A 17,827-nucleotide genomic window follows, 5' to 3' on the forward strand; every position below is an offset into this window, starting at 1 on the left:
CCAAGTGCTTAGCAGAGCACCCCAGGGCACTAGGCAGGGGCTGGGAACCACTTGGCTGCCCTTCCTTTCCCTAGGAAGTCAACGTGTGTCATTTTCCTCTCAAGAGCAGCATCTCTGGGAGACACTTCCTTATCCTGGAGACTAACCTGCAGGCTCACAGGTCCTTTTCATCTGGGACGTTTGGAAGAGTGGGTGGGCTGTCAGCAATGGTGGGTGTTCGGAAGAAAAGGGGGCAGAAGGTAAAAAACACTTCCCTCCACCTGCCCTTCAAGGCACGGGAGCTCATGGCTGCCTTCACCTGTCCCTTCCAGTAGTGTCTCTAACTCTGAGCTCGAGGTTGTGGTTGGGGAAGGGAGAACACTCTGAGAAGACTTCCAGAACTATGGTTTGAACCTCTTTTCTGGACAGTGAACCTTGGGAACCTAATGAAAACTACAGGTTTTCTTCCCAGAAGAGTGCCTAACCTTAATCCTCTTCTGGGAAGAATACTGTGAAAACGTTTTATTGAGGGGGCAGGTCATCATGGACCTCCAGAAGTCTATCCATAAACCAGGCTGAGGAACCCTGGTGTCAAGACAAAGTCTGAGTTTATAGATGCAGCGGTGCAAGCCTGATTGAAGGCGTGCTTGGGCACTTGGGTCTGGATCTGGGCTTCGAGGCCTCAGATGGCATTCAGCTCTTTCTCTAGTTCTCCAGGAAACTCTGGAGAAGGGCAGGGCAGGGCATGGGCCCGCCTCTTCTTAGGTAGCAGTCAAGTTCTGCACCTGTGCCCCTTGGTCCCTGCCCTAGGTCCAGATGTCCAAACTCCCTCTCTCTCTCCAGCCAATCAAAGTCTTACAGGGCAAAAAGCAATGCTCCCCTGGAGGGCAAAAGCAATGCTGTTGGGTGCTCGGCTGCTTCACAGGTTGCCTCAGGCTTCCTGGGTGAGCAGGAAGCTCCCCAGGGAGCATATCCTTGAGAGATGAACCAGTGCTGCCCCCATCTTCCTGGGCACAACTGTCTGCCTCTGAACCTCTCTCAATGCCCTTTGCCCACCCTGGGACCGACAGGGTGAGGAGCGCCTCTGTCACCACATGTAGCTTTAGGGTCTTCCTGCCTCCATGCCACTTCAGAGAACAGAAATGGCCCAGGAGGATAAGATCCAGCCCTACAAGAACCAGGCAGCTGAGAACCCACCAGGGAACCTTAAGGCCCCAGTCCTAGGAGGCACTGATGTGAAAACTGCTATTCTTGGCCTCGACCTCTGAAATTTTCTGGTCAGAAATTCTGCATTTGGCTACAAAAGCTGAGTTCTGGGCCCAGAGGGAAAATCCCCCTATGCTCTGAACAGAAAGCACGCTCCCCTCACAAGGGAGGCTTGGGGACTGTATGTGAGAGAAACAGTGTGAGTGTATATGCGTGGGTGGAAGTGCATGGTGTGTGGGCCTGGGTGTTTAGCCCTCTAACCTGCTCCTTACCTCCGCTCGTTGCCAAACAGACGGGCCACCTCCTCCCTGCCAGGGCTCCGGGCCCGAGTTCTACGCTCCAGCCGCCTTCTCTCCACCTGGAAGGCTTCTCGGTGGCTGATCCTGATGGCCTTAGGGACGTCGGCCAGGGTGGCATACTGCCTGCTGGCTTTAAAGGCAAAGGTGCTCCCCAGTCTCTCTGTCCCCCGCCCCCTAGTGCTGCCAGAGTCCACGTAGGCAGGTGGCTGGCTGGCCACATCCAGGGAGCCGAGGGAGATGCTGCAGACCATTCGGTGGGGGAGTCGAGGACCTGGGGAAGGAAGAGGACCACCGAGCTCCCGGGAGGGCGACTCGGGGCAACTGTACCTGTGGTTGGGGGTGCTGGGGCTGGGAGGGGAGAGCGGCGGGGGCAGCTGTTGCTCCTCGGCCTTCAAGTCCTGTTTGGTCTTCTCCAGGGAGAAGTAGCCGCTCTCCACCCGGACTTTGCGGCCACAGTCCATGCGGTCACTACTCATGGCGCTCTCCTCTGGAAGACAGTGGGAGGGAGGGGACGCACTCAGCCTGCTGGCAGCTTTGCTTTGGGACTTTTTTTAAAAGTCCATGTAGGATCCAAGCAGGGGCCTTCTCTACTTTCCATCTCTAACGTCTAGCACAGCCCACTCAAGGGCACAGTCAGATGGAAAGAACCATGGATGGGAATGAAATATTCCGTGAATGCTTTTTTCTCTCATCCATCTCTCCCCTGCAGCTAGCTGCCTCTCAGCCAGACTGGCAGGCAGGCCCTGCACTTCTGGTCTGGGGGCTTGGTTGGAAGAACAAAACTGTACCTCAGGACACAAGACAACCACCACCAACTGCTTCTCACCAATATCAAGGGGGAAGCTGACAGTCAACAAGCCCTTTAGTCTTTTTTTTTTTTTGAGACAGAATCTCGCTCTGTCGCCAGACTGGAGTGCAGTGGTGCGATCTCAGCTCACTGTAACCTCTGCCTCCTGGGCTCAAGTGATTCTCCTGCCTTAGCCTCCCAAGTAGCTAAGACTACAAGCATGCACTACTACGCCTGGCTAATTTTTGTATTTTTAGCAGAGATGGGATTTCAATATGTTGGCCAGGCTGGTCTCAAACTCCTGACTTCAGGTGGTCCACCTGCCTCAGCCTCCCAAAGCGCTGGGATTACAGGCGTGAGCCACCATGCCCAGCCCCTTCAGTCTTTTAGTGTATTCTGGGGGTGGGAAGGGGCAGGGGACTTCTACAGAAGTGAGACAGAGTGAACAGATTTTTCACATGGATAGGCCTGAGAGGAAGACTGAGACACCTTCTACCCAGAGTGCATGTAAAACATGCAGCCAGAGTGAGCTGGGCTGGCCCCAGATGCTCACTTACTTTTAACAATCTAGACAAAATACAGATGGGAAAACCCAGCCTGTGTCTTACAAAGCCCTCTAGAGCCTGGGAACAAGAGAGGCAAAGATGGAAGCCCTACTCCTGCTCAGGCAATTCCAAAGTGCTAAAAGATAGGGCATGAGGATGCCAACTGCTGCCTCCCCAGCACCCCTTCCCCTCCTTCTGCCAGGGGCCCAGGCAGAATGCGGATGGTGAGGGATGAAATTGACTGCTGCTTCCTGGGGCAGGATGCACACAGAAACACGATGGTGCAGTGACAGAGGCCTTCCCATCCACAGGCCCTGCTGCAAAACTTTTTTGATTCTCCTGACAAGCAACTGGGGCTGAGAGAACAGGAGCTGTCTTCCTCCTTTAAAGATGGGATTTAAGAGCTAGAAGGGGCAAGGCCAAGACTGGAGCCCAGGAATCTCAGTCCATACCAGGCTAGATGCTCCCCACAGGGCTGATGGACAAAGGGAATGGAGGTCCAGGGCTTGTGACTGGGCGCTACAGGCCTTGGCTGAATCCCCAGGGCCAGCTCTGATAGGAGGAAGGGCCGTTCCAGTGCATACAGGCCAGCCTGGCCCCCGCTCACCTTCTTTGCTCTCCAGCCCAGGTTCCCGCAGGGAGCTGGCAGCAGTAGGCTGGCTCTGGCTGGGACTCTGAGCTGGACTCAGGCTGCTGCCATCTGGCTGGTCCTTAGCCCTCATTTCTTCCTGCCAGAGTGTGGACTTGGTGGTGGGGACTTTCTCAGCACTGGGGATGCTGCTGCTGCTGCTGCTGTTGTTGCTGCTGCTGCTGCTGCTGCTGGTGACAGCCACCTTGGCAGGCCCAGGCTCCTGGAGGAGGAGAAAGTGGTGTCTGTGCAGGTGCAGGAGCACACAGCTCAGGATGGGTCACATGTCCTGGCTGCCCAGCTATAGGGAACACCAGGACCAACTAACTATACAATGTCAGGGGCCTGGAATCTTCAGATAGTGCCCCGTAACAGTGGGTCAGGCATTAACAGTGAGACCACAGTAGTAGATGTGGAGTCTGTCATTCCTAGACATTCAAGACTCGAATAAGGCGAGACAGAACAGAGTGTGGAAAGAGAGCACGCCCTCAAGACAGGTCCAGCATCATCTGTAGCTCCTTACGGTGAACGCAAGAACAAGTTCACAGCACCCAAGTCTGGGCCAGCCCTGAGGCCTTACCCACCATCTGCTTTTTGCTCCTAAGAGGCTAAAATGGAGTGTCCAGACGCTATGTGAAGGAAAGAGTTTTCAGATGCAAACTAAATGCTATGGTTTCAATATATGTGTCTCCCCACAACTCATGTGTTGAAATCCTAACCCCCGAGGTGATGGTATCAGGAGGTGGGGCCTTTAGGAGGTGATTAGGTCATGAGAGTGGAGCCCTCATGTACAGGTTTAGTGCCTTCATAGAAGAGGCCTCAGAGAGCTGCCTTGCCCCTTCTAACATGTGAGGACCAGCAAGGGGGCCCTCACCAGACACCCAAAGTACCAGCACTTTAATCTTGGACTAACCAGCCTGCTGTGAGAAAAATTTCTATTATTTATAAGCTGACCAGTCTGTGGTATTTTATTATAGCAGACAGAACACACAAAGACACCAAACACCCCACTTGAATCTGCATACAGGCACACACACTCACAAATGCATATACACATTCATGTGCACATGCTCGCTCTCTCACACTCACAAGCTCACACATGCACAAGCCAGTAGCCCAGATGGAAAAGGTGTCAAACCCCAATCTCTCCAGGTTGTGAAAGTGGTATTGCTCTGAGGGAGAAGTGTCTGTGGGGCAGGCATTTAAGCAGATGCAGAGTCCAGTCCCTGGGCAGAGAACCTTAACTCGACTCTGCAAACACAGAATCCAGACAACAGCAGGGCTGTGATCCCCAGCTGCTCTGCAGTGCCAGGTTACATCCTGAGCCCCAACAACCCTGCCGAGAGGGCAGCCAACAGGATGGCTTTGGCCCCTCTCCAAAAGTGAAGCACATCTCAGTTCTCTCGCAAAAGAGCATGATATACAAGTGCCCACCTCCCGCTCCCATCCTGATGGCCAAGCTTCATTTTTAGAAACCCACCTTAGTCCCTCTCTGGCTTAGGACCTTGGAGAGGGTTGCAGATGACACAGGTTCTTTATTGCATGTGTGCACACTTGGAGATGCAGCATCACCACCAGACTATTTATTAATAGCCTGGCTGGGCTCCATACATTCAGTCTCACCCACTGGTGGGGCACTGTCTTGGGTGGGGCTCTGGGTCCAAAGCTGTTGGTACTTTTGCAAGGATTCCAGGCCTCACAGACAGGATAAAGGCAGGGAGGCTGTTCCCACAGACCCAGGACGCACACCTGACCACCTACTCAGCTTAGGGCTGCCAGCAGACAGACTCCCAGGCTGAAGGCTCCCCTCAGAAGAAGCCAGCTTCTCGGAAGCAAATAGTGAAGGTTTCTCCTGAGAAGTTTCCCAATGGCTCCAATGACCCAAGGGTATGCCACCCCAGGACTGCCTGTCCCTGTAGCAAGCACCGCGCCCTGGGCTGCTTACCCATGGGAAACCAGCAGCTGTACTGGATGCAGAACCACCCTAACTGCCCACCATGGCAGTAGCGCTTCCCCAAAACAAAGCTGCTCTACAGTCTTGCTTGCCAAGCAGGGCCTCTCTCTGCAGGGGTTTCAGAAGGCTCCCCACTTCCCTAGCAGGAACACGGAGCACAGCAACCAACACGAAGGAAGAATTCTAACTTGGAGTGGTGGTGGTGGCAGTAGACACCCCAGTAAAAAACAGGATTCTTAAAGGAGACACACATGTGGGCCCGGTGGTGCTGGCTGGGCTCACACTGAACTCAGAAGAAAGCCAGAGAAAAGCAGAACCTTGTGGGCTGGGAGATGGAGCAGCGGGCCTCCTTCAGCTCCACCAGAGGAGTGGAGACCCGGGGCCTGCAGACCTGGCTGGAAACATAGCTCTAGGCTTGCCATCCATCTCCATCCTTCCTGCCCTTCACACTTACATGGGTCATCACTTCCTTCTGCTCCAGGCTTTCTCCTTTATTGCCTGGAGCCCATGCCTCTCAGGCTGCAGGCTTTGGAAACACTGGTCAAGGCCAAGCCCTTCTCCTCTCCCAGCCCTAGACTCTGTTGAGACTCCCGCCCTCAGCTGAAAGGCTGTCTGCTGCTCCCGCAGTGTGATCCTTGGCCCCAACTTCTGGAAGCAGAACCTTCCAGAAGGTCCCACCTGAGTTCCTCAAGGGCAGAAGCTGATTCTTATTGGGCACAACGGACAGCCACCACTTCAAGCCCTCCACTGGTTCAATGTGAAACTCTCCTGGACCTACACTGGGCCATGGAGAAAGAAGTATAGAGTCTCGAGCTTTCGCCTCTCCAGGTGCTCTGCAGGTGTGAGGTTTACCCCCAGCCCCACCCTAGCCCATGAGAATGCCTTTAGCATCAGGCTGCATGCAGAGGGGAGGCCTGCCCAAAGACCCCCATCTCAACCATGGTCCCTGCTGCTCCGCTGCAGGGTCCCCACGTCACCCCACAAGACTGACTTGACAAAGAGATGGCCCCCGATTAAAGTTCAAAGCTTCTGGAAACAAGCAGCCTCAAATGGGATGCTCTAGGGACCAAGGGGTACAAAGGAGAGACCCCACAAGGTTGTCTCAGGAGGGGGCTGAGTGCAGGCTAGGAACCCTGTGCTCCAGACTCTAAGAGACCCTCAGGGAACCTACCTGAGGGTAATCTACCCACCCTGGGATCATGTGGCTCCTTCTACCAACAAAAAAGTTGACGCTTGGTCATGGGTAGCTGTTTTGGGGAGCTGGGTGTCATGAGGGAGGGAGAGCAAGCAAGTTCCCTGGCCTGGGCTGACAGTGGCCTCTGCACTTGGAGTTACCTTATTGAAGGCAGGAACTCTGCTTCTGTACTGTTTCCAAGGCATCACCATGGAAACGCAGCGTAACCCTAAATGCTGTTATTCTGCCTGTGATTTTTTTGTTTCTCTCAAACCGGGTAGCTTTGGGGGATTTACGTATCAACTGCTGTTCCCCAGCAGGAAGCTCCATTTTCAGTCCCAGGAACCACTCTGTATTTTTTGCCAGCTTCTTGCTAGTGACATCTCCTTTCCAGCGGATGTTGGCTTGGGTGTCTCCCACCCTCAACCCCAGAATGGAGGGTGGATGACCATAGGCTGAGAGTGGCCCAGGCTGACTCCATCAGCAGGAGGGCCAATACAGCAGCCCAGGGCAGGTACATCCAAGGGCAGCCCAAGGGGCTGAGAGGAGAAAGGGACCCAGGCTAGTGCATGCCCCCTGACCTCTGCAGCCTGTGGGCTGGTTCGTCTTAACTTCTGTGGGCCTCTGGCCTTGTAATGCCCAAGGGACTCCCATCCCCACCCTGCTCCCTCTCAGGGTGACTAGGAGGCTCAGGACAAGGCAAAGCACTTGGGAACAGTAGCATATGGTACAGAGGCAAAGGAATTACATTTACTGAGAACCCATAATAGGTCCAAAACTTCCTTTCATGCTCACAACAATCTTGGCGATTAGGCAGCAACAGGCCCGCTTTGCAAGTTGATTAACTGAGGCTCAAAAAGGTTACCTCATTCCCCCATGGACCCAGGAACGTGGGGAGTGTGGTAAGGCAATGTAGGACCCTTCTATGCCCTGAGCCTTGCACACTGGCCAGGGAGAAAAGGAGGATCATGGCCTGTGGGGAAGGACGGAAGGACTGGGCCTTGAGGGACCACCCCAGCCAGCCACGCCCTGCTCAGGTCACATGGGAACTGGAGCAAGGGCCCCTGTGACCTCCTCAGGGGCCATGCCACTCCAGGACTCTCCTCCCCATCCGGCTGCCTGCAGGGCCATCTGTGGGTGCAGAGTCCTTTTGCCTGTGGCTGCAGGCTGCCCGTGCTGCCCCTCCCCAGTTGCCAGCAGGATAGTGAGGGGAGGTGTCACAGCTGTGTACTGCAGGCTGACTGGAAACTTCCCTTGGGCAGCCCCAGAGCACACTAGCAGGCCATCCTGTCCCTGTTGTGGTTCCCCTGTGGCTCAGTGAGGATCTTGCAGACCGCAGCCCACAGCAAGGATGTGCAGAGGTGGTGACCGCCTCAGCCCTGGCCTGACTGCGTCCTCACCCTCTAACCTCCAGAGAGCCCTCACTTCTTCCCAAGACCTGGCTCCACTGAGGGGATGTCACCTGGCAAACCCACTGCCTACCTGTGGTGTGGGGGGCTCCACTTTCCGTTTCTTCTTCTGGTTCTGCTTGTTGGTCCGGGGATAGACCATGAGCATCTCCAGCCACCTGGGAAGGGAAAAGGAGACAAGTACCAGGTAAGATCCTGGCACTTGGGGACTAGGAGCCCCGGCCCTTGCTGGGGTAGTCCAGGTCTCTGGGCACCAAGGAGAGCAGGGCATCGTCCCCAGCGACAGACTGCTATGCTGGGGCTAGAAGCGCCCACAGAGCAAGTCTGGACGATGACCCTGCCACAACCATAGCAGGCTCAGGACACGACACAGACTCCATGCTGGCAGAGAGGCCAGGCCTGGCCATGGCCTCAGAGCACAGGACATGTAACTTCCTTTACTGACCCTGTCTCCAGGACTTGCCCTAACACTGCTCTCCCAGAGTGGGCTTGGCGAGAACACAGATGAGCTGTGACTGGGAGCCATTTAGGGCAACAGAGGCAGGTGCTGGCCCTGAGGCGAGAATCTAGGAGCTATGCTGGCCAAGTTCCCACAACGGGTCCTCTTGAGGGACTAGAGTGGGGGGAGAGCTGAACTCCCACAGTCCCTGCAGAGGGAGGGTGCTGGGCACCCTGGCTTTGAGGAAGGCTGGGCAGAGCTGCCCAGGGACCCCGTCAGGGCTTGTATGTGGGAAGTTCACTCTGGATAGACACCAGGGGTACAGCAAGAGCAGGCAGTGCCAGCAGGAGGACTCTGGATCTGGCTCTGCCTCCATCCCATCACAATCTTGGGTAGCTCCTGGCCCCTTAGGACCTTAGGAGCTTTAATCTTCTCATGTCTGAAATCAGAAGCTAGATCGGATCATGGCACGACGACTACTTCCACCATACAGAATTTTACAACAGACAAAGGAACTAACAGCAGTCGCCTTGCCAGAGCTGCCTGCGAGTCCTGTGAGGGCTGGAGGACGGGGGTGGGAGGAGCGGAGGGCAGTGTAGGTCCTGCCTCTGAAGCCCCAGCTCCAGCCCTGGGCCTGGTTGTGCAAGGACAGCCCTAGTGTCCCCTCCAGAGTGGAAGGAGCCTCAGAAGACACTGCTCCAGGTCTTCCAGCACCAGGGTCCATGCTGGTCCTGCTGGCAGCCTGGGCCCAGGATTGGGGATGGGGGCGGTCTGTACTGCCGCACCCTGCTAGAGATCACACGGGCGCAGCACCCAACAGCACACTGAGCCTGGGGCAGGAGAAGGGCTCGAGTCTTCTGTGCCCAGAGGTGTTTCTTTAATTTGAGGTGGAGGGGAAAGGAGGGGAAGGAAAAAAGGGATAGAGGAGGGAAGAGAGGAAGAGGATGGGGAGGAGGAGGGAAGGGAGGAGGGAGGAAGCAGGAAAGGAAGAGAGGGAAGGAGAAAATGAAGAAAGGAGGGAAGGACAGATGAACAGACAAAAGGAGGGTCAGTCAGAGTCACTGGCTTCTGAGACAGTCTCAGGATGGGTGTGCAGTTGACATCTGGTGGCAGCAGAGGCCAGGTTTAACGCAGGGAACCACAGCAACAGAGCTGAAGGGCCACCCTCAGCCCAGCTCAGCCCACAGCCAGTGATGCTCGATTTGCTAAGAGAATGAATAAACAACTGCATTGCCAGAGACCCAAGCCACAGGTCCTGTGGGTCATTCCTCCACGGCCCCAAAACAAGAAAGGAGGCTGTGACTATCTGCAAAGCCAGCAGACAGGCAGGCCTTCTGAGGGTCCTGAGCCCCTCTCCTCCCTGGTCACACATCTCATTAAGGCTGGCTGGGAGAAGAGGTCCCAGGAGAGGGCCTCGCTCATACAACCTGGGGTGTTCACAAAGCATATGGGGTTAAACATGTTTGCCCTTCTAGTCTGCCATGGCAGCGGCCACTTCTCCTGACCACTCTGAGGGACCGTGCCTGCAGAAGGTTGCACTTAAAACTTCCCCGAGGTGTGGAGCATGCTGGAGCTGCAGAACCCTGCCAGGCACCCCAAGCCCCTGCAGACTGGCCCAGGTTCCATCAGTCAGCAATGACTAATGGCCTTGCAGGATGGAACCTGGAGGGGAGGGGAGAAGGCTGCACCGCAGGTGCTCTGCTGACTACGTGGAGCTGCTGAGCTCTCCTGGGCTGGCTCCAGCAAGCCCGGGACTCAGGAGGAGCCAGGACAGCAGGTGTCCCATGTGGCCTCAGTCCCAATACACACCTTAATCTCTGTTCAGACTGGAGTCTGTGGCTGGAGTCACAGAGATGCAGGGTCCAGGAACAGATGATGGACTGTGTCCTCTGCACTTGGATTTCTCAAGGAAGTCCAATAGGAAGCATCTAACATCACCCAGATGTGTTATAAATGTTAACAAAACAAACCCCAAGAAGAGAGGAGCGGGGTGAGTGTGAATATGGGACTGGTAGGTGCTGGGGCTCTCCAGATGGGGACGGCAGAGCCCAGATGAGTGGGTAAGGTTAAAAGGCAGGGCAGGGAGAAGGGAAGCCCAGACTTCACCCAGCTGAGCTCCCTTGCCAACTCCTACCCAAATCCCACCTCGTCTAAAAGAGCTGTGTAAAGTGTGGTCCAGCATCCTGGAAGTGGGAATTGGAAAGAGCTGCCAACTTCCTCTACCCAGGCCCAGGAGAGACCTGGCAGCCCACGCAGCTGTCAGGGCTATGCAGAGAAGACCTGGGAAGAAGGCTGGGTAGGACTGTCCCCAATCCACCCTGCTCCCAGCTGCCTGGCGGAAGTGTCTGCACCTCCTTAGGGACCAGCTTTGATGTGATCAGAGAGCTCAGACGCAGAGTGGCACTCCAGAGCCTAGGGATGAGGTTACTGGGAAGAGGAGTTATAATGGGCAACAGAGGGAGCAGAGGAAGGAGGCTGTCAGCGAGGGCAGGAGACAGAGCAACGGGAGAAGGAGGCAAAAGTACTTGTCCCCAGGGTGCGCAGGCCACGCCTGACACTCCCTCACACAGCTCAGCATCCCAGCTTGTGGGAAGGTGAGGAAGTGGCTGCCCACTTTCATGAGAGGGGTTGCAGAGGCCCAGGATAGGCTGCCACGTGAGAACCTGCCTGTTGGACACAAACTAACATGGCTCACAACCAGGGCGAGGGGAAGCGGAAGAGCCTCAGGTAGCTTATCCTGGCTTTGGATATGCCACTGAGACACCACATGTGGGGCCCCAATGGCGTGTGCACCTGGTACCTTGGTCCATTAACGATCTTGTCTATCCAAGCTGCATGGGTATGGCAAGCCTGAACATGCAACAGAAGAGAGCAGAAATAGGAGAGGGGCTTGGGATGGAGTGAGGACCTCTGGCAGGACTTACGCTGCCTGCTGGAGGCAGTCCAAATGCAAAACATCACCCTCTCCTAATACCACGTGGTACAACACATACCTCTCTGGGCTGGTCCTAGAACCAACCCTGCTCCAGACACTCCCAGCCTGCTCTGGAGACCCAGAACTCCCATCCATCCCACCTGTTACCCACACCCTCCCTGGGACCCAGCTCCTCTGGAAAGGGTGAGGGTTTCCTAGGGAAGCCACCTGGGCAGAGGGAGCCTCAGCTGTGTCCCGCCCGGCCAATAGCAGCAACAGGTGTTAGCCAGGAAGTGCCAAAGGTGCCCTTGGCCAGGCTCCCGTCTCCAGGCCCTGGGTCTCCTCGACTGTACCATAAGGGTTCTTCAGAAGCCCTTGACATTCTTGATCATATGGTTCTGGATTAAGATCGGGGGAGACACAAGTTCTCCTCCAGCTCAGCTCCAGGTGCTCAGAAATGCAAACCTGCCTCTCTCCAGAGGAGGACTCTAGGGGAGAGCACACATCTGCAGAGAGTTCCCCCCGGGGCCCAGCACTGGCTCCCGGATGCCTTGCCACGTGACCCTGGACTTACGGCCGTGCTCACTCACCAGGCTTGGCCAGGCTGCAGCTGAGAGGCTAAAGCAAGGCTGGTGCTCCAAGTCATCTGTGTGTTCAAACCCAAGGGCTTCATATTCCTGATTCCCTCTACTCTGTACTGCTACAGTCAGCCTGGCCCAGCAAGCCTCAGGTTTACTTTCTCCCAGAGTTTCTTAGACTCATGTGCCTCCTTCTCAGCCTTAAGCAAGACAGGGATTCTTGGAGATCCAGTTTGTGAGCTCCTGTCAGGCCCAGTGAGCCTGTCACCTGCACGGACCACATACGGCTTTTCACCACGGCCCAGGCCATGCGGGTAGCAAAGAATCCCCTGCTAGATTGGGAGCTCTGGGAAGGCAGATGCTGCCCTGGGCTCAGGAGCACTGTGCTCAGGCCCCTGGACTGTGGGCTCTCTCAACCTGAGCCAGTCCGCCACTTTTGGGGGACCTGGGTGAGCGAAACACTTATCCATTCTCTCCACTCACAGAAACCAATCCGTGCAGTGACAGCAGAGTGGCATGGGTGTGAGGTGCTGGGGATGTGACTGAGACACCTCCCACCCCCACCATCACTGAGGGAGAAACACGTGGACACAGCAGTAACCTGGTGCTTTCATAGGTGGTGGAGCCCACACCCTCTCTGGAAGGAGGAGCAGCCACCCCAGACTGGGGGAAGGCGTGCCCAGGTCATGCGCTTCAGGGACTGATCCACTTCCAGGTGGAGGGGCAGGTGAGTTGGGGGTGTGGTGAGTGCAAAGGCGGGGAGGCCCGAGGAGGGTAAGGTGGCCAGAGCAAAGAGGGGTCCCCAGAGGCTGCAGGTGGAATGGCGGATGTCCTGATTTCTGCTTTGCTCAGCACATGGCAGTGCGGAGAACAGAGACAGAGCCCAAGAATAGAGACACGTGGGGAAGTAGACAACGTCGACATCACCACAGGGGCAGGCGGCCCATTTGGTGTTGGCCCCGCAGCAGGTGGTGGCGCCTTGTTCCACAGCACCAGCATACTCACCCACTGACGATCTCCTTGGTCTCTGCCCGGATGAAATGCTCCTTCTCAGGCGTCAGAATACACAGGGAGAATTTCTGGCCCGTGCGGCCCTCCCCATCCACCACGTCTGTGCACTGGTTCATGTTGATGGTGCCCTGAGGCAGAGTCGTGGGCTGCAAGAAGGCGGCAGAGAGTCACCCAGAGGCCAGCCAATGGGGCCACAGACGTCCCACAGCTCTAGGCCATTCCTGACCCTTACAGCCTGTGGGGCCTCCAGGCGTGCTCTCCCTCGCCCCAGCCCCAGATCCTCTTCCTTTGCGCCCATCCCAGGGAGGACAGGGACAGGCCTGGCCTTCTCCAGTGGACACCGAGCTAAATACCCCTCCTACTTGGAAAGCAACATCCCACTTGCACTGGAGGGGATGTGCAGGGGAGGATAGGATGGGGACAGCTGGGGTGACAGGGGCAGCCGAGATCCTGGTCTCAGAAGGGCTGCTGATCCCACAGAGAAGCAAGAAAAAGCTCCAGAGGAGGCAGTTTCAAAATAGCAGGGTTATTTTTAGACGCAACGAGGGGGCCAGAGAGAAGCCACATCCTTGAGAGCAGGCTGTGGGGTGGGTGCACTGTGTGTTCTTTAGAGGCGGCCAAGGAGTACACCCAGCAGCCTGGCCCACGGCACCTTCCCAGGGCCAGAGCAGAGCCCAGCAAAGGCTGCCACGCCAGTTCTGGCATGGCAAACGGTAACTGTTTTTCTTATAGCAAAAGCTGTTAGACACTGAAATTAGGGACAGAAAACCAAAAGCAGGAAAGGAAGCCCTTAAGAAGTCCCTACTGAGGCGAAGGGCTAGGCAAGAGGACCTTTATGGAGATGACTTGTTTAGCCCTGTGCCCTCCGGCCTCTTTCTTACTCTCCCAACGTAAAGATGCTTTGGGAGAGCAGATAGGTCGCCACGGCTACCACTACACCAGGGGTGCCCCTGTCCTTAACATGCTCCACACTGACTCCACCCCACTAATGGGCAGCTGCTGGCCTTTCCACCGAGCACCCCCAACAGCCCACCATTTCCTTGTTCTCATTCTTGAAGAAGCAGGAGATGCTTCTGATCCATCTGAGGGGTGGCCTGCAGTTGGGCTGCCTTCCACCCAGAGGTCGAGAAGGTTCCTCCCGCTATCCAGCCTCAAGCTCCTCGCTGACAGTCAATGGGGGCTTGGTCTGAAGAGCAGGATGCTGGGTCTGGTGCCCACGCTGAGTTCAGACCAACCACTCTCCACACCCCCGACCTTCTTTCTTTCAGATACGAGTTAGATGCAACCTCCTCGTCCCTCCAGCTCAAGCTCCTGTGATCTTCCTGTTACTTCCTCTGACCTACTTGCCACTTCTTTCTACACCCCCTTGATGCCTGCCTGCAGGAGTCAGACCCTAGGACTGCTGGCTTTGCAAAGCCCTTGCCTACATGGCTGCTGGCTCTTTTCTCCATGGTTAAATGCCCAGGTCCAAGAAGCCTTTCCTTGTGGGGTCTCTGGACTCTGCCATCCCCTGTGGGTCCAGCTCAGAATGGAGGTGGCACAGCAGGTGGAATGGAGGCTGGGCTCACAGGGAAGCCTCTTTCAGTGGTTTCACCCTTTCAGCACACACCGTTGGTATCCTGCCTCAGCAATGACCCTGGGGGGACACAAGGAGGAGCCACATTCAAGCCCAGCTCAGTGCTCTCCAACAGTGGAGTGGGTGTTTCTTGAGGAGGAGAGGGTAGAGGAGGCAGCCTCAGACCCCATCTTTAAGTTAGTCCAGGAGGGCTGGATCCAAGCCCCTGCCACCTTCTGGTTGGGGAGGCCCACACTGAGTGCTATGGCCACAGCCACAGGACAGGTGGGCCTTCCTGCCCAAGGCAGGGATCCTGGCTTTCCCAATCCCCTCTCTCCAGCTCCAGCCCCTTTACTCTATTTGACAGAAGTTCTCATCCTGGGCATCCTGGCATGGTGGAGGTGCCTCTCTGAACCCTCTGGACAAATGAAGGGTTGCTCTGACTTCCCTCTTGAGCCCAACACCCCCATGTAAAAGCACACCACACCCCCACCTCCTTAGACAAGGCATCTTGTCTCTCTGAGGTAGACTCTCTTGTTTGCTAACTGAGGAAACTCCATGGACCACAGCGAGGACTGGATGACATGAAATGGCAAAGTGGCCAGTGCACTCGTTACCAGAGTGAGCCAGAAGCCATCGTGGAGGAACAACCGTGGAGGCAGAGGGGCTTTCCTAAGGCGGCCCTTCCTCTCTGGTCTTTGACTCCCACCCTGGTCCCTGGGACCGTGGTCTCAAAATGCTGACAGTGCAGGCCCTGAATGAGCTGTGTATCCATACATAGGTGACAGTCTACTATGAGGGTGCATGCGTGTGCACACACACACATAGAGACATATGTTAGATGGAACATAATGAAATTCCAAAGTTTTCTTCTCAAGGGATCATCCACTGGCCTCCTGGAGGCACAGGTCCCACTCTGAGGCCACGGTTCCAGGGTTCAGTGTCACCAAATTGCTCACTGTCCCTGAAGCCCACTCCTCCCTCTTACACAGTAACTGTTTGGGCACTTGGCCCCCAGCCCAACGAAATCCCTGCTCTGTCGCTGAACGTGGTTGTGTCTCAGCTTCACCAACTCAGTATGAAGCAATGCCTACCACCTCTCCACCTCTCTGGGCCTCAGTTTCCTCATGTGCAAAGTGAGGGTTCTACCTCCTTCCAAAAAGGATTTCAGAAGCATTAATAAAAGGCAAAAACATACCAAGCTGGGCCAGAACTAAAGGAAATTAGCATATATTAACTACCTGTGTGTCAGAATCTCACAGTTACACTCTCTGAACCATATCAGAGCATCACTGAACCCTATCACGCACAGAGAAAGGAGAGCAAATGGGGGTAAATAACAGTTATCAAAGAGGGGAAAATTTTAACTCCGGAGTCCAATCTATTTCCCCGGAGGAGGGAAAAAAACTTCCTGCTCTTAATCAGATGATCTCATTTTTATTTAATCCTGGTATTAATTTTTCGTTTTTTTTTTTTTTTTTTTTTTGGAGACAGTCTCGCTCTGTTGCCCTGGTTGAAGTGCAGTGGTGTGATCTCGGCTCACTGCAACCTCCACCCCCTGGGTTCAAGTGATTCTCCTGCCTCAGCCTCCCAAGTAGCTGGGACTACAGGTGGCTGCCACCAAGCCCAGCTAATTTTTGTATTTTTAGTATTGTATTTTATAGTAATTTTTGTATTTTTAGTAGAGATGGGGTTTCACCAAGTTGGCCAGGCTGGTCTCGAACTCCTGACATCGACTGATCCGCCTGCTTCAGCCTCCCACAGTGCTGGCATTACAGGTGTGAAGCCACCACCCCTGGCCTAGCTTTTCTTTTTAACAACAGCTTTATTGAGATATAATTTACATACAATTTACCTGACGTGTACAGTTCAATGGCTTTTAGCATCATGTTCACAGAGCTGTACAGCAGTTAAGTGCAGAACATTTCCATCTCCCCTTGAAAAGCCTTGGAGCATTCGTAGTCACTTCCCTTTGACACCTGCCCCCACCTCAACAACTGCTAACCTGCTTCCTGCCTCTGTGGATGTATCTCTTCTGGATACCTTGCATACATGGAAAAATCTGGTTTCCATTTAGCATATTTTCAAGGATTTAGCGTATTTTCAAGGTTCCTCTGCATTGCAGCATGTGTCAGTCTTTCAATCCTTTTTACAGCTGAAAAACGTTCCATTGTGTGGCTATATTGCATTTTGTTTATCCATTCATCTGTTGATGGACGTTTGGACTGTTTCCATTTTTTGGCTACTGTGTATAGTGCTGCTATGCACATTCCTATACAGTGTTCGTGTGCTCTCATTTCTCTTGGGTGTGTACCCAGGAGCAGAAGTGCTGGGTCAGACTATTTCCCAAAGTGGCTGTACCATTTCACATTCCCACCACCACTGTGTGAAGGTCTGGGACTAACTTTTCAAATTGTATTTATGTACTGCTTCTAACCAGCACTCTTGGAAGACAGGTCCAGGTCCGAGGATCTGCTATGAAAATAGCTCCCTTTGATTGTGGAGAGAAAGGAACGCTTATGCATTGTTGTGGGAGTATAAATTAGTTCAGCCACTATGGAAGATTGTGTGGCAATTCCTCAAAGACCTAAAAACAGAAATACCATTTGACCCAGCAATCTCATTACTGGGTATATACCCAAAGGAATATAAGTCATTCTATTATAAAGACACATTCCTATGTATGCTCATTGTAGCACTATTCACAATAGCAAAGACATGGAACCAACTTAAATGCCCATCAATGATACAGACCAGAGAAAGAAAATGTGATATATACATACACACCATGGAATACTACGTAGCCATAAAAAAGAAGATAGTATCCTTTGCAGGGACATGGATGGAGCTGGAGGCCACTATCTTTAGCAAACGAACACAGGAACAGAAAACATAGCACATGCTGTCACTTGTAAGTGGGAGCTAAATGATGAGAACACATAGACACATGGAGGGAAACAACACACACTGGGGACTTTCAGAGGGTTGAGGGTGGGAAGAGGGAGAAGATCAGGAAAAGTAACTAATGGGTATTAGGCTTAACATCTGGGTGACAAAATAATCTGTACAACAAACTTCCATGACACAAGTTTACCTATGTAACAAACCTGCACTTGTACCCCTGAACTTAGAAAAAAAAAAAAGGAAAAAGAAAACAGCTCCCTCCAAGTCTCAGTAGCGCAGCGTTTCCCCTCTCCCTGCTGCCGATGGGGGAAGCAGCAATGACAGCACCAGCACAGGCGCAGGGCGCAATGCTGCTCACGTTTGCGCCCATGCCCTTGAATACCAGGCACTGCTGCAAACTCTTCCCCTGCGTCCTCTCACTGAACATTCCGAACACACTATGAGG

The 17,827-nt window shown here is 54.3% G+C and overlaps 1 protein-coding gene across 4 annotated transcripts in view; it reads right to left on the reverse strand.

The window, feature by feature from the left end:
- The window catches only part of MPRIP (myosin phosphatase Rho interacting protein), a 151,154-nt gene that overhangs the window by 53,635 nt on the left and 79,692 nt on the right, over positions 1-17,827 (reverse strand). For 2 of the 4 annotated variants that reach the window (XM_025361088.1, XM_025361089.1), the window contains exons 4-7: positions 12,918-13,069; positions 8,055-8,139; positions 3,424-3,667; positions 1,812-1,971 (exon numbers count right to left, since the gene is read on the reverse strand). In XM_025361088.1, the coding sequence (XP_025216873.1) occupies positions 1,812-1,971; positions 3,424-3,667; positions 8,055-8,139; positions 12,918-13,069 (641 nt within the window). Of the gene's footprint in view, positions 1-1,457; positions 1,972-3,423; positions 3,668-8,054; positions 8,140-12,917; positions 13,070-17,827 lie in introns of all 4 variants that reach the window. The other 2 variants (XM_025361087.1, XM_025361086.1) reach the window with 1 other exon arrangement.

Source organism: Theropithecus gelada, chromosome 16 (assembly GCF_003255815.1).
Source record: "Theropithecus gelada isolate Dixy chromosome 16, Tgel_1.0, whole genome shotgun sequence".
NCBI lineage: Eukaryota > Metazoa > Chordata > Mammalia > Primates > Cercopithecidae > Theropithecus > Theropithecus gelada.